The sequence below is a fragment of the Phasianus colchicus genome, chromosome 19, assembly GCF_987193195.1.
Source record: "Phasianus colchicus chromosome 19, bPhaCol1.hap1.1, whole genome shotgun sequence".
NCBI classification, from domain to species: Eukaryota; Metazoa; Chordata; class Aves; order Galliformes; family Phasianidae; genus Phasianus; species Phasianus colchicus.
In genome coordinates, this window is record NC_143454.1 from 93,954 (window position 1) to 108,065 (window position 14,112).

General features: G+C 52.6%; 1 protein-coding gene and 1 long non-coding RNA gene across 15 annotated transcripts in view; both read left to right on the top strand.

Moving 5' to 3' along the window:
- The window catches only part of LOC149915407 (RANBP2-like and GRIP domain-containing protein 8), a 30,053-nt gene extending 26,299 nt beyond the window's left edge, over positions 1–3,754 (top strand). For 10 of the 12 annotated variants that reach the window (XM_090121257.1, XM_090121251.1, XM_090121254.1 and 7 more), the window contains 5 exons: positions 57–235; positions 2,135–2,218; positions 2,346–2,456; positions 2,549–2,743; positions 3,202–3,754. In XM_090121257.1, coding sequence (XP_089977383.1) covers positions 57–235; positions 2,135–2,218; positions 2,346–2,456; positions 2,549–2,743; positions 3,202–3,309 — 677 coding nt within the window. In that variant the 3' untranslated portion in view covers positions 3,310–3,754. The remainder of the gene's footprint in view (positions 1–56; positions 236–2,134; positions 2,219–2,345; positions 2,457–2,548; positions 2,744–3,201) is intronic. The other 2 variants (XM_090121260.1, XM_090121261.1) reach the window with 2 other exon arrangements.
- Positions 3,755–3,888: 134 nt separating this feature from the next.
- LOC149915408 (uncharacterized) lies at positions 3,889–9,325 on the top strand. Of its 3 annotated transcripts, none has more exons than XR_016458765.1 (3): positions 3,889–6,167; positions 6,589–6,664; positions 7,011–9,325. It is a non-coding gene; the product is annotated as an uncharacterized LOC149915408 (long non-coding RNA). The 3 variants fall into 3 exon arrangements; XR_016458766.1 differs by having other exon boundaries at positions 8,245–9,325; XR_016458767.1 differs by having other exon boundaries at positions 3,889–5,362.
- Positions 9,326–14,112: the final 4,787 nt, after the last annotated feature.

Here is a 14,112-nt window from a genome sequence, read left to right on the forward strand (position 1 = left end):
AGAGAAATACCAATTAAAGATTTATTTTTTTTCTTCTGACATGTCTGGCATCGTAGGAAGTGTAAATGGTTCTCCATCCACGTCCACAGAGAATGATGGGGCCAGTGCAGGTTCACTGGCAGGTGCAGCTGCAAATACATCTTCAGAACCGAGCCCTGAGGGGGGAACAGCAGCAACAACAGCTCCTGCAACTGCTGCACTCACCACACCTCCAGTATCAAGACAAGTGCAGCCAGTAAGTCCTCCAACTCAGGCACTAATTGCAGACTGTCAAGGTCCTCTTCCACCTGGGTATGAGTTTAATGAATTTTTCTGCTGCCTTTTCTGTTTTCTTATTTTAAGCATACCAAAATACACGTAACATCTGTCTTTTGCTGCATAACAAAAATTCCCAAAAGCTTTTAAAGTGAAGGTTTTCTAAACTATTTGGCCTAGTAGACCTTCAGGTGTGTGTGTGTGTGTGTGTGTGGTTTAATCAATAAGGAATTAATTTTTAAGTAGTTTTGATGCTTGTTGCGAGTTGCTAAGTCAGTGAAACAGAGGTTTTAAATAGTGAGACAACTTGCTGTCTTCAAATTAGAAAGAAGTCAAGTAGTAAGAAACTGGTATAAATAAGTAGAAGGAAAGTTACTGTTGGACATAATCTGCTATATGGCTTTAAATTTCATAGTTCATACATTGCACCTCCTGAGAGCAATGTGGGCGCAGTGAGATACTTCATACCCATGTGGAATTTGTCAGATGATTGGTCTCTTGCCTCAGAGATATTATTTAGATTCTTAACTTTTTCTTAAAAAAACAGAAATGTTTCTGTACTCTGAGTAAGAAAGGGAAAGCAAAAGCTTCTTAATGCAAGTGGTATAATAGTTGAATTATTACCTGCTTTACTGTGCCTGCAGTTAAAGCAGTAGGTGGTCGAGGCTTGGATTACCATGCTTACAGGATAACCATGAAAGCAATTTTGAAAACATCAGTTGTTGCTTTACCATTTTTATTTCATTAGAAATGGCAAATTATTGTGCATTTCTCTCCATGTTACATTTGATACAAATACAGGAGTAAGTCAGCGTCCCAAATGCTGCATATTCAGAAAATACAACTTCAGTGCCCTTATGATGAACTGCTTCTGTGTGATGTGTGGAGAGGGTGAAAGAGGCCAAGGGCCCTTTTCTCGGGTCGGCTCCCCTGTGCCCTCTTGCTCGCTGGAGAGAAGGGCTGCCCGCTGGGCACAGGGAGCGCCTTCTAGCTCCCGTCCCGTGCCCCGTCCTCCAGCCCCCTCCTTGTCCTATGCAGAATGCCACTCCCAGCAGCAGCACAGGTGCCACTGCAGAACCTTCCCCATGTCACAGCTGTCACCTTGGTCGCTGCCGCCCCACCCGGCGCACTCGTCTCCGAGAGTGCTGGGCAGGTGGCAGCCATGTCCAGCACGAAGAGAGCGAGAGAAGAGGATAGCGTGGTTTTAAATGGGAAGAGGGAGCTGGGGGCCCCAGAACCGAAGAGGAGGAGGGGGCCCGCCGTGACCATCAAGTGGAGGAGGGAGAGGAGGAAGAGAGCTCGGTTCCATCACACCCAGACCACCGCTGTGACCGACCATGGGGAGCCCATGGAGGTGGATCTGCCTCCAGAGGAGCCCATGGAGGTGGATCCGCCTGCGGCACAGCTGGCCTGGCACCACACCACCGTGCCAGGCCCCGCATCGGCGCGGTCACAGCTCCGCCATCGCTGGTCCGGGCGCTGGGCTCCTTACCCGCCGCGCGGCCCCACCCCCAGCATTAGCTGGGTGGCATTGTTTAACATCTGCTCCTCCTCCACCTTGTTGCTCCTCCGCGGTTCTGCAGGCCTCCAGTTCCATCTTCCCCTTTTAGGAGTTAGGTCCCCCTTCTGGGTTTTGTTGTTGATGTTAGTGTTAGCATAGTTTTAGTGTTAAGTTTAGTTTTAGCGTTAGGCATAGGTTACTGTTAGTAGTTTAGAGTTAGGCATAGATTGCTGCTAGCAATTGGCAGTACATGCCGCTCACTCAGTAAGCACTCCCCTGATTTACCATGCAGAGAAATGAGTGCGAGTGCACTGAGACGGGAGGTTTGATGACGTCTGCGATGAATTGAATTTCCGTCTTGTGACTTTTCTGTTGCAGAACATCGAGGAAGAGAGTATTGAGTGGCTGAGAAATGGAGTTGGGACTCAGGGGAGCAATAGGTGCCTGTGTGACCCTTGCCAGGTAGGTGTGCCTTACTGTAAGCGTGCGCTAAGGTGGTGCTGTTCAAACACAGCTTGTGGCACTGTCTGCAACAGATCTGCTTTCTGTTAAGCTTTTCCCTTATTTCATGTCCACCTATCCTCTTCAGCTCCTGCTCCCCTCACCTGCAAGTGGAGCAATGCTCAAGTTGGAGGAATCTTTTCCTCGGCAGGTGGTAAAAGACGATGCAGCTGCGTTTCATGCCCTTCTTTGTTATTGGGTCAGTAGACCAAGGATATCTTCAGAACAGCTAAGTCAGCCTGTAACACCAATGTGCATGTGAGAATGATGACTCTTTTTACCCTCTTGTAGAAAGCAGCCTCCTTGAGAGTGGGAGAGCAGCAGGCTGTCTGCTCTGTGGCTCCTGAAGGGCATTTCTCCCCAGCTGAGATCCCTGAGCCCACGCTGGTGGAGAATGTGCTGCACCACGATCTCTTCTGCGGAGCCACTTTGCAGCTTCTCTGTGCGTCAGTTGTAATCATGCCAATTTCCAGGTGCCATAAGCCAGTAAGTCATGCTCTCTGAGGCTGATAGAAAGGCACAGACAATAGGCAGGGAGGGAACAATTTGTAGCTGTTGCCTACGGTAGTGTGTCCCGGCACTGCTGAAAGTGGTATAGTTCTGTCCCTCCTTCGGTGTGCGTGCTGTACCTGATGCACGCAAGAAGCCTTGAGGTGCAAGCTCATCTTATCCTGCTGCTGCTGCTGTGCTCTGTGCACTGCCAGGCAGTGTCCAACCCCTGTGCAGGTGCTGCCTTGCAGGAGATGGCTTTGGATTCTAGTTTGTGTGGGTCTTTTGGGATTGAGATAGAAGTGGAGTTTCTAGTGTGCCCTAATGTCAGGAAGGCGGTTTCCAGTACTGGCAGCCAAAGCTGCCCAGGAGGATGACTTGAGCTCCCAAAGCGAGCTGTCAGCCAGTTGTTAGCTGTGAAGGTTCCCTGACCGTTTCTGAATTGATTCTTGTAGGACTCACACGGTCTTGGGACTAAGACTTGGGAGACAGTGAAAAAACCCAAGGCAAGTGCTGCTCAGCTGAGGAAGAAAGCCAAGAAGGAAAGCAAAAAGAACCGATAAGGGCTTGACCGAGGACACTAGAATCATCTGGAATGGTTCCTCAGAGGTGGCACCAAAAGCAGCTGACTGAGTCGTCTGGTTTTCTGGCATGGCCGTGCTCTCCCTGTCACGGACAGTGCAGAGGAACTAAGGCAACTGGGAGGGAAGGGCTTGTGCTGCGTTCCAAGCCAAGAGGACTTGCCAGAGGCAGGACTTCATCTATGGCAAGAGATGGAGACGCTGTGTTCTTTCAGGATGCGTCTCTTCAGGGCCAGAGCCGGTCTAGTATGAGATTGAAATACAGCTAGCCGGGCCTGGAGAGAGAAGAGGTGATGTCAGGCTTCTCCTTGTGTCTGACTGGAGGCTGAATGACTCACTGCTAAGCAGAAATCCTGGATACTGGGGTTTCATTTTGGGCTGTGTTGATAAATACAACCCAAATCCTTTTGTATTGAATAAAAACGAAATCAACTTTTTAAAAATTGTGCTGCCTGTTTCCGTAGCTGGTCAAAAGGTCCCTTGCTTGGGCTGGCAATTGTGGGGCGATGAACCGGTTGGCTCTCCCCTGAAATTCTGCTGGTTTTCCCCCATTTCCTTGTTGGTCTTCCCAATGGGTGGCTTTTCAGCCCAACTGTAACTGCTAGCAATAGGCTGTGAGCATCCCCTTGCTCTCCAAGGACTGCTAGCAAAAGCACAAAGGAGGAGAAGCAGCCCGGGAGGAAGAAAGGTGTCCCTGCACTCAGCCCCTTGAGCTCGCCTCTTTCCTGATGGCTTTTTCAGCCTTGGGCTGTACTGAGGGTTGCTGTTTGCCCTGGGAAGCCCAGCTGCACGCAGGCAGCCATGGCCTGCACATCAGCCTCCCGTTTAGGCACGAAGAGTTGAGGTGTGGGTGGGATGGTGTGAAGAGCAGAGCTGGGAGTGGGGAGGAGGAGAGGGCAGCAGGAGAACGTGCCTCGGGCCCAGAGCTCAGCCCCGAGGAAAGGAGATGGTTGTAAAGAGAAAACCAGCTTCCACTATTTTTAAGTGGTCATTGCATCTTAGGTCTGGGTCTGGATCCAGCAGGGGGGCCCACGTGCAGCCGTTCGGGAGGAAAGTCCGAGAGCAATTCCACAGCAAAGAAGAGGCAGTTTCGGTGCTAAGGCCCGTCTTCCAGCTGGACATCGGGGTGCTGTGGCTGCAGGACCTCCAGTCCCCCAAAGACATCATCCCTGGTGAGAAGGCAGCAGCCACCTTCCCCTTTCCACCACACGTCCGGCCGGGTGTGTTATCCCTGCTCTTTGGAAACGGCAGAGAGCAGCGGAGAATTGTCTGCAAAGCTCAGGGTACAGTGTGAGTTCCTCCAGGAGGAATGAGGAAGAGCTGTTTCTCTGAAGGACCTTTTCTATGGGATTTGGTCACAATCATGTTGCATGGGAATGTGGCTTGCTGTGGCAGTGAGGCTGTGCCTTCTCCTGGCAGACGATGTCAAGACTGAGTCGCTGAACTACCATCAGCTCTCGCGAGCCTCCGGCATCCCACTGCACATGGTACAGCGCTGCATGCAAGAGTGCATGCTCCTGTACTGTCATCTCCCGAGGAACAACGAACCCTTCTCGGCGTTATGACGTGCCAAGATGACTTTCTCCTCACGAGGTTCTTCTAAAGCTGCATTGCAGCACTGGAGGGCAATACCAGAGTCATTGCACTGTCCCACACTAAGTTGAGGTTTTGAGGGTGTGCAATCAAATCACCACTGGCCAGCCTGGATGTGGCAGGCTAGCCAAATGTCTTTCCCCATGCTTGCCTCCCGGAGTGATGGGGAGCCGAATGCTGATCCCTATTCATGGCAGAAATTCTTCTCTTCACCCTTCAGGAGTCTCTCCACACTGCACCGGAGCCCGTCATTACATCTGTGGGAGCACAGGGGGAGACCGAGGTGCACGGGGTCCTGCAGACTCCACGTGTCTGTTTGCAGCACGCTCCCAGCATGAGCAGGCAGCTCCCGCAGGACGAAGAAAGCGGGACAGAAGAAAGCACCTACTTCTGCTCAGACCAGCACAGCACTCCATGCAACAGAGGAACGTGAGTGCTGCAGGTAACGGCGCCGCACGGTGCGACAGCAGAGGCTCGATCAAAGCTGCCAGTCGTTCCGCGGCTCAGAGTCCCGTGCGGAGGAAGTCGTCTTGGCCCGGTGGTTCCGCCGCGGGCGCCGGCTCTCGCCGCGGCTCGCTCTCCCTCGCCTTCTCCCACGCGACAGCGGAGGCTCGCTCAGAGCTGCTCGCTCTCCACGCCGCTGCGGAGCGGCCGAGCCGCTCGGAGCCGGACAGACCGTGCGCAGTACGGCCGCTGCCACGGCGCGACCGTGTGGGCCGGTGCCCGCCGGGGCCGGGCCGTCCTTCCGTCCTACCCGAGCCGCCGCCGCCGCCGTGGAGCGACCGAGTCGGTCGGTGCTGGGCGGACCCGGCCCGTTCCGGGCGTACTCGGGCTGCGTGGCTCGGCGGCAGGCGCGGCTGACTGCCCCCGCTGTGAGGGGTGTCCGGCCTCTGTGGGTGCCTGTGCCAGTGCTGCAGCACTTACAGTGCGGGAGTGCTCCTGATGTTTGGTGGCAACCTCTGGTCCTGGCACTGGGCTCCACTGGATGCAGCCTGGCTCCGTCCTCTCTGCCCCTCCCTGCAGGGATTGATGGCCGTGGGTGGGATCCCCCTGAGCTGCCCTTCTCCAGGCTGGGCAGCCCCCTCTCTCTCAGCCTCTTGTCATAGAAGAGGTGTTCCAGTCCTTTCACCATCCTGGTAGCCCTCCATTGGACTCTTTCCAGCATGTCCATCTGTCTCTTGTACTGGGAGCCCAGACCTGGACACTGTTCTCCAGGTGCAGCCTCACCAGTGCCGAGCAGAGCAAAGGTAATGGTGCAGAATAATGGTCCTTACTGCTACAGGTCAGGACTAGGGCTATGATGGGAGCACGCTGCTTTATGATTGACATGGAGAACTGCTAGGAAGAAGGCCTGGTGGGCCTGAACACAAGTGCCAGGTGGCCCAGCTTTTATTTCACTGGAAACCAGGTACTCCATGGGCAGCAATGTGGAGATATGTTCTCCATGTAGTTGTGCCCCTGTGGCTTCTTTCTGATGTGCCTGGGAAGTCCCACTAGAGCAGACTGCTGCGTGAGACAGAAGCCTGATACAACATCACTTGTGTGGGTGGAGTTTTACTATCTGTGTTCACCTCTTTTATGTTTGTTTGTTTCTTTGTTTGTTTGTTTTCAGTTCAACTCTTATGTGTGCAAGTCTGCCTTTACTAAATCCTTTCCTTGTGACCTTAGGCAACAATCAAGCGGGCCTCAGTTTTCAGCGCTGAGCAAGAAGCGCAGGCGCTCAGGAAGGTCATGAAGGGCTTTGGTAAGTTGATCTCCCTCCACAGGTCAACTTTTATTTTTTCCCCAGTGCTGGGAATGGCTGCTCTGGTGATCTGTTAGAGGGAAGCATAGCTGCTTGCAATGCTCCACTGTCCTAAACACATTGCACAACTGTCCTAAAAATCATTGAAAAGTGGAAACAGAACTGCCCTTCATGTCCCAAAATGCAACTGCTCTGGTGGTGTGGGTCCTGGCAGCTTTGTGCGCATAGCTGTAGTCCTGGGGCTGTTGAGAACCGTCTGTGTAGGGTACTGGAGGTGGCACAAGAGCAGAGGGCTCTTCTGATTCTTGTGCAAGCAGCCTGACTGGCTTCCATTTGTTGGTTTCAGGCACAGATGAAGATGCCATCATTGGTGTCTTGACCAAACTAAACGTTTCCCAGTGTCAGCAAGTTCTGAGCACTATTGGCAGGGTAGGTGGTCTTCAGAGATGTGTGAACGTGGTTGTGTCACTTAGGTGAAAAGTGAGAAATGACCTAATCTCCGTAAGAGAAAGGTCAGCAGAGACTTTACCTGACCAGGGTTGTTTTGTTCTTGTTCAGTTCAGAGCAGTTGTTGATGCAAGGAAGGTTGGAGCCTGAAGAGAAGTGGTGAACAGCTCAGTTCCTTCTGTCCTCTTGGCCTTCTAGGGTTTGATTGATGACTTGAAGTCAGAGCTGAGTGGGAATTTTGAGAGGGTGATCATTGGGATGACTCCCACCACCATGTATGATGTGCACGAACTAAGGAGTGCTGTGAGGGTTTGGAAATCTTCCTTCTGTATTGCTTAAGTTCTGTCCAAGGATTTATTGCTTTGTTATGTATGTTTTCTTATTTATTACTAACTCTTAAAGAAACCTGGTTGCACGTCACAAGCAGTTGCTGGTATCTTAAATCTTGCCATGGCAATTCCCTAGGGAGCAGGAAAGATGAAGGTTGCCTGATTGAAATTCTGGCTTCTTGCACCAATGAAGAGATTCGTCACATTAATGAGAACTACAAGCTTCATAAGTAGTGTGAAAGGCCAGGCCTTGTCCTGCTAATGATGATGGCTGGAGTGCTGCAGTGATGCTGAGAGCCGTGGGCATGGTTCTGTACTTAGCTACATTATGGCTAGAAAATGTGGGCAGCACCCAGGTGGTGGCCCTGCTCCTAACGGATGCTGTGTGTGTGTTCTTGCTAGAATCTGGCTGCTCCCTTGAGGATGGCATCTGACACATCTTCCATGTTTCAAAGGGTCCTTGTGTCCCTGACAGAGTGAAGTGTGACTGCCACTGGGGCAGGGGGGAGAGGAGCTAAGAAATTTGATTGGCAGCACAAAGTAGCAGGTCTTGAAAATGGTAATAGCTGTGGTAGGCCAATTAGAAGACTGCTAGCAATGAAAATGAAATATTTCTGAGGGACGGTCTGGATTTAGCTGAGAGTGCTGCAGGAATGATAGAACGTTTGTGCAGTATATAAGGAGCTTGTTGTTGCAAAGCGTTCTTTTGAATCTGTCATGGTTTTATGTTTTTTGGTTTTCAGTATTCTGCATCGAAACATCATGTAGTGTGCTGGAATTAAAGTGTTAATGCTCCAATTCCAGGTACCTGTCCCTATACATTACAGAAGTCATGGATCTGACCCTTCCGGGTGGGGCGGTCTCTTACTGCCTGGCAGTGGGTGCTGGAGGTGCTTTCCCAGCCGTTCCAAGCTTTCCAGGTTTGACTCGGTCTCAGGAACTCTCTCTCCTATCTTATTTGATTTATTAGTCTCAATTTCAATTAGATTGTGTTATATTGTGTTATCTTGCATTCCGATATCATAGTAAAATAAGTTTTCCTCCTTGCCGCTGTTTTTTTTAATCTCCCTTCCTTCCTTCCCATTTTGTGGGGCCGGGGGGTGTGGGGGGCAGGGGCCTACTGCCCCCTGTCACAGGCATAGATTGATCTAGTAAACTCCGTGTTAACTCTCTGACTTTCTGCCATGGACTCTTCCCCTTAGTTTTTGATGGTAGTGAGGCATTGCTGACAAGGACATAACAGACAGCATTAAATCTGAGGTGTCAGGAGACCTGGAACATGCGTTGCTGGCTGTGCGTGAGTGCTCTGCTTTAAAACGTTGTCTACAAAGTGATGTAATGATGAGAGGTGCTGTGTCTTTCCTCGAGTGGCTGTTAACATGGCAGACATGGTTTGTCTTTGTTTATGGGCACAAAGCCAGGCTAGGTGGGACTTGGAGCACCCTGGTGTAGAGGGAGGTGTCCCTGCCTATTACAGGGGGTTGGAATTAGATGATCTTAGGGGTCCCCTCCAACCCAAACCATTGTATGATTCTATGCTTTACAGACCCAGTCAGGTGAGAAAGCTATCTTGTGCTTTATGGTACAGTGTGCTTGGTCATAGGGTGCTTTGGCAGCAGAGGTTTGCTCCCAGGAGGCATGAAAGCCTTCGTGCAAATACTGCTGTGCACCAGGCACAGAGACGTCAGCTCACAGCACATCACTGACTGGATGCCTGCACTGCAGCTGCTGTTTGTTAACCTGGAGGTGCATCTTGACAGAAGAAACACCTGCACCAAGAAAGTGCTGCAGCTTTGTGGAAAACCTCCTGCTTTTACTGACCGTAATTCTCTTGTTCTTGTCTCTCCTTAGAGTAAAATGCATGCGAACAAAGCCTGCGTGCTTTGCTGAAATACTGTGTGATTCCATGAAGGTAAACATGGAGTAAGATTGCTTGCTTCCTTCTTGCATTTTCATGCTCGAGTCAGCAGCATCATGGCAATCGTGAGATGGAAGCTGCAGCCAGTCAGGAAACTGGCTTTTCTAGGAAACATCAGGCTTTTCTGCACATCAGGGTAGTAGTCATACTCAGGAGCAAGCTGCTGCTAATGGATCGCTCCATTAATGCAAAATTGCTGTAATTACGAGCAGCTCCTGCACAAGACTGGGCACTGACACCTTTGTGTCTGTGGGTGATTCTCCAGCACGTTCTGTGTTAGCTGCACGGGGCTGCTTTCCTTTCTAGGGCCTGGGAACAGACGACAGCACTCTGATCAGAGTGATGGTGTCCTGCTCTGAAAAAGGATCTTTTTAGATCTGCTCTTCTTACCTGTATCCTCTCTTCTGTTCTGCCCTCTTTCTTCTCCCCTCTTGTTCATCACTCTTCTCCCCCTTACAAGCTCCTCTCTTCCCTTTTTCCTTTGTTCTGCTCAATCTTTTCTCTCCTCTCCTTCTCTCCTCTTCTCTCCTCTTTGTTGGCAAGAGGACTCCGAGCTCCCTTGCTGGTGCGGAGAGAGAGGCTCAGACTCCCTTGCTGGTGCAGAAGGAAGGATGAAGGACCTTTACTGAAGATGCTTACAACCTTTTATACCCGTGCAACAGCAACTTACATGTAGGAAGCAGGAGCCTCGTGTGTGTTTACGTCTGGCTCAAGTTACTGCTAAGTTTCTTTACTCATTAGCAAGATAATGACTTTCTTTATCCCACATCTCCCCCTTTGCTATTAAGAGAAAAAGAAGCATGGTTCAAAAACAATCCTAAAATTAGCTAAACTAAAATTAATACACTGAACAAGGATGGGTTCTTTAGAAGTATAAACAGCAGTCCATATTAACCAGTTCCAACGATTCCAATTCTTATGATTCCTTGGTGACACAGTTGACAAAGTGCGTCTTGTCGCTGTGAGTCCAAACCACTGATGAAAGTGCTGTGGTCATGTTACAGCAGATGATGAGACGGATGGCCAGACCCCCCAGATTCGCATGAGCACCCACTGGACACCCCAGGACTCCTCTGGGACATCCCCAGACCCTTCTGGATGACTCCAGGACCACTCAGACCCACATGAGAACTCCCTGGACCCTACCAGACCCTGCTGGGCCATTTCCAGATCAGCCCAGGGACTCCTCAGAGCTCTTGGGCCCATAGTGGGAACTTCCAGATCCTTCCATGGTGCCACAGGACCAACCCGGGGACTCCCTGGACATCCCAAGGTCCCTCTGGGATATCTCCAGACTCTTCTGGTTGAGTCCAGAAGAGCCCGCTGGAGCCCCCAAACCTCTCTAGGATGTCTCATGCAGATCCTTCTGCATGATTCCAAGGGGGGATAAGAGGGGATAAAGGAGGGTGTGGGTGGGGTGAGAAAGGGGTCAGTGGGACTTTTTTGGACTGGAAAGGGGGGTTGTGTGGAATCTAGGGGGGGAAGGTGTGAGTGAGTGGGACTGCTGTGGGGTGGAAAGGGGTTCTGGTGATGGAGGGAGGGATGGAAGGGAAAAACTGGGGAGTTGTGGGGAGCTTCTATAGGGTGTAAAAGAAATAATTAAAAAAAATAAAATATTTAAAAAAAAAATTGGAGGACCCTGGGAACTACAGGCCAGTGAATTCTCACCTCTGTGCCTGGGAAGATCATGGAACAGATCATCCTGGATGACATGCTTGATCACATGAGGAAAGGGCGTGTGATCCGTGACAGCCAGCACGGCTTCACCAGAGGAAGGTCATGCTTGACCAATCTGGTGGCCTTTTATGATGGAGTGACGGCATCGGTGGACAAGGGAAAGGCGACCGATGTCATTTACCTGGACTTGAGCAAGGCCTTTGACATGGTCCCCCACCACATCCTTCTCTCCAAACTGGAGGGATGTGGATTTGATGGGTGGACCACTCGATGGATAAGAAAGTGGTTGAAAGGCCACAGACAGAAGGTGGTCATCAATGCCTCCATGTCCAGGTGAGGCTGGTAATGAGTGGCTTCCCCCAGGGGTCTGTCTTGGGACCGGTGCTCTTTAACATCTTTATCAATGACATCGATGACGGAATCGAGTGCACCCTCAGCAAGTTTGCTGACGACACCAAGCTGAGTGGTGCGGTCGACACGGTTGAAGGAAGGGATGCCATTCAGAGGGACCTCGAGAGGCTAGAAAGGTGGGCCTGGGTGAACCTGATGAGGTTCAACACGGCAAAGTGCAGAGTTTTGCACTTGGGCCGGAGGAATCCCAGGCATCCCTACAGACTGGAAGGAGCGGTCCTTGAGAGCAGCCCTGTGGAGAAGGACCTGGGGGTCTTGATGGATGAATTAACATGAGCCAGCAGTGTGCCCTTGTGGCTCGGAAGGCAAATGGCATCCTGGGCTCCATCAGAAGAGGGGTGGCCAGCAGGGACAGGGAGGTGATTGTTCTTGGTTGTTCCCCTCTTGTGAGGCCCCATCTGGAATACTGTGTCCAGGTCTGGAGCCCCCAGTACAAGAAAGACAGGGAGCTGTTGGAGAGGGTCCAGAGGAGGGCCACGAAGATGATCAGGGGACTGGAGCACCTCCCCTATGAAAACAGGCTGAGGGAGTTGGGCTTGTTCATCCTGGAGAAAAGAAGGCTGAGGAGTGACCTCATTGCAGCATTTCAGTACCGAAAAGGAGCCTACAAACAGGAGGGGAATCAACTCTTTGAAAGGGTTGATGACTGCAGGACGAGGGGAAATAGTTTGAAGTTGAGGGAGGGGAGATTTAGGTTGGACGTTGGGGAAATTCTTTACAGGTGCTGGAACAGCTGCCCAGAGAGGTTGTGGATGCCCTGTCCATCCCTGGAGGTGTTCAAGGCCAGATTGGATGGGGCCCTGGGCAGCCTGGCCTAGCATTAAACAGGGAGATTGGTGGCCCTGCATGTGGCAGGGGGGTTGGAGATTTGTGATCCTTGAAGTCCCTTCCAACCCTGGCCATTCTGTGATTCTGTGATTCTGTGATTCTGTAAAGGGGGTCTAGGGCAGAGAGTGGGGGTTGTGGGGGGATGACTGGGGGGAGGAGAATGAAGCTTCCATGAGTGGAAAGGGGGCCAGGGGGAAGGAGGGAGGGAAGAGCTGGTGGTTGTGGGGGGCTACTATGGGACATAAGGGGGGTCCTGTTAGGGAATATTGGGGGTCAAAATGGGGGAATGGACTCTAGAGGTCAGGAAGGAGGGCATGGGGGGTACAGGGGACTCTATGGATCAGAAAAGGGGGTCAGGAAGGAGGGGGGCAAACTGAGGGGACTGGGGGATGGTAGGAGACTATGGTTCAGAATAGGGGAATTAGAGTGGGGGTATTTGGGGGGACAGGGAATTCTTGAGGTCAGGTAGAGGGGACTGGGGGGGGGGGTGAATCTGCGGGACAAAATGGGAAGACGTACGGGGGGGGCGGGAAAGGGGACACAAGGGATCAGAGTGGGGGACCGAGGAAGGAACGGGATGGGAGGGGGCCAGGCATGGGACCCTGGGGGTCAGAATGGGGAACAGGGGCAGACACCGGTGGAGGAACAACTGGGGAGGGGTGGACGAGGACTCCATCGATGAGAGTGGGGGAATTGGAGGTGGGGACAAGGGGGAGAGTGGAACCCCAGGGGTCAGACTGAGGGACTCCAGGGGTTGTAGGCGACCCGTGGTGGAGGTGAGGGGAAGGCAGTGAAATACCCTGGGTGGGGGACGGGGGGCACGGGGCCTGAAGCCTGAGTGGGGCTCGAAGGGCAGTGGGGGGTGAAGAAGACCGGGAGAGTGGGGGGACGGAGAGCCCTCAGGGATCTCCTGGGGAGGTGGGAGAGCGACTCGGGGGAGGGCAGAGCTCCAAGGATGGGATGCAACAGGCAGGCATCAAGATACTCCCCTCGATCCTCCTTCCAAGCGTCTCTCTATGCAATTATCTGGATATTTCCAACCATACAAACACCATAATCCTCAAAGGAAGAGGAGGGATTGATGTGGGGTGCTCTGTTCGGCAGCAGGGATTAGCACATCGGTTTAAGAACCAACGTGTGAGTTTAGCAAAAGGAACCCATGAGCGATAGTTCCGAAACTTTCCGTTTCGGCTTCAGGGGGAGAACAGCCTCGTTTCTCCTCCGGAACTTCGCACGGGGACACAAATGAACGCTTCTCCCTTCTGCCTCGATGACTGTGCCTCGCAAGAAGCCTCGATCGCCGAGGTTCGCTGCTTCGGAGCTGTTCCAGCCAGAACCGCAGCGACCGACCGCGAGGTACGGGGGTTTTCGCTCGGTCCCCTCACCCAGGATCCCCGAGACAACAGAGCGGCCGGGCAGCTCTGGCGAGAGCGGCTGACGCGGCGGGGACGTCGCCAGGGCAACGGCTCTGCATCCGCGCCCCCGCCGAGAAGAAGCCTCTGGGAGGGCAGCCTCGCGTCGCTGCCCACCACAGACGGAGAGGAGGAGTCGGGCTGTGAGGATCAGGCGGGCTGTTTCAGCGAGGAGAAACCGTAAGCCGCCCGTACGCGGGACTACACCGCAAGGAGGGTTGCGATCGCTGTCGGTGAGCGGTAAGTGCGGGGGCTCCCGTTAACGAGCCGGCAACGGGGCGAGGGCAGAGCCAGCAGTACCGGCAGCGGGGCGGGGCTGATCAGTCACACCCCATTAGGCTATCGAGTAGTGTTAGTGTGCCCCCAGATGGACCCCTGGGGGACAGCGCTGGTGACCGGCCTCCGCCGGGATGTGGAGCCACTGAC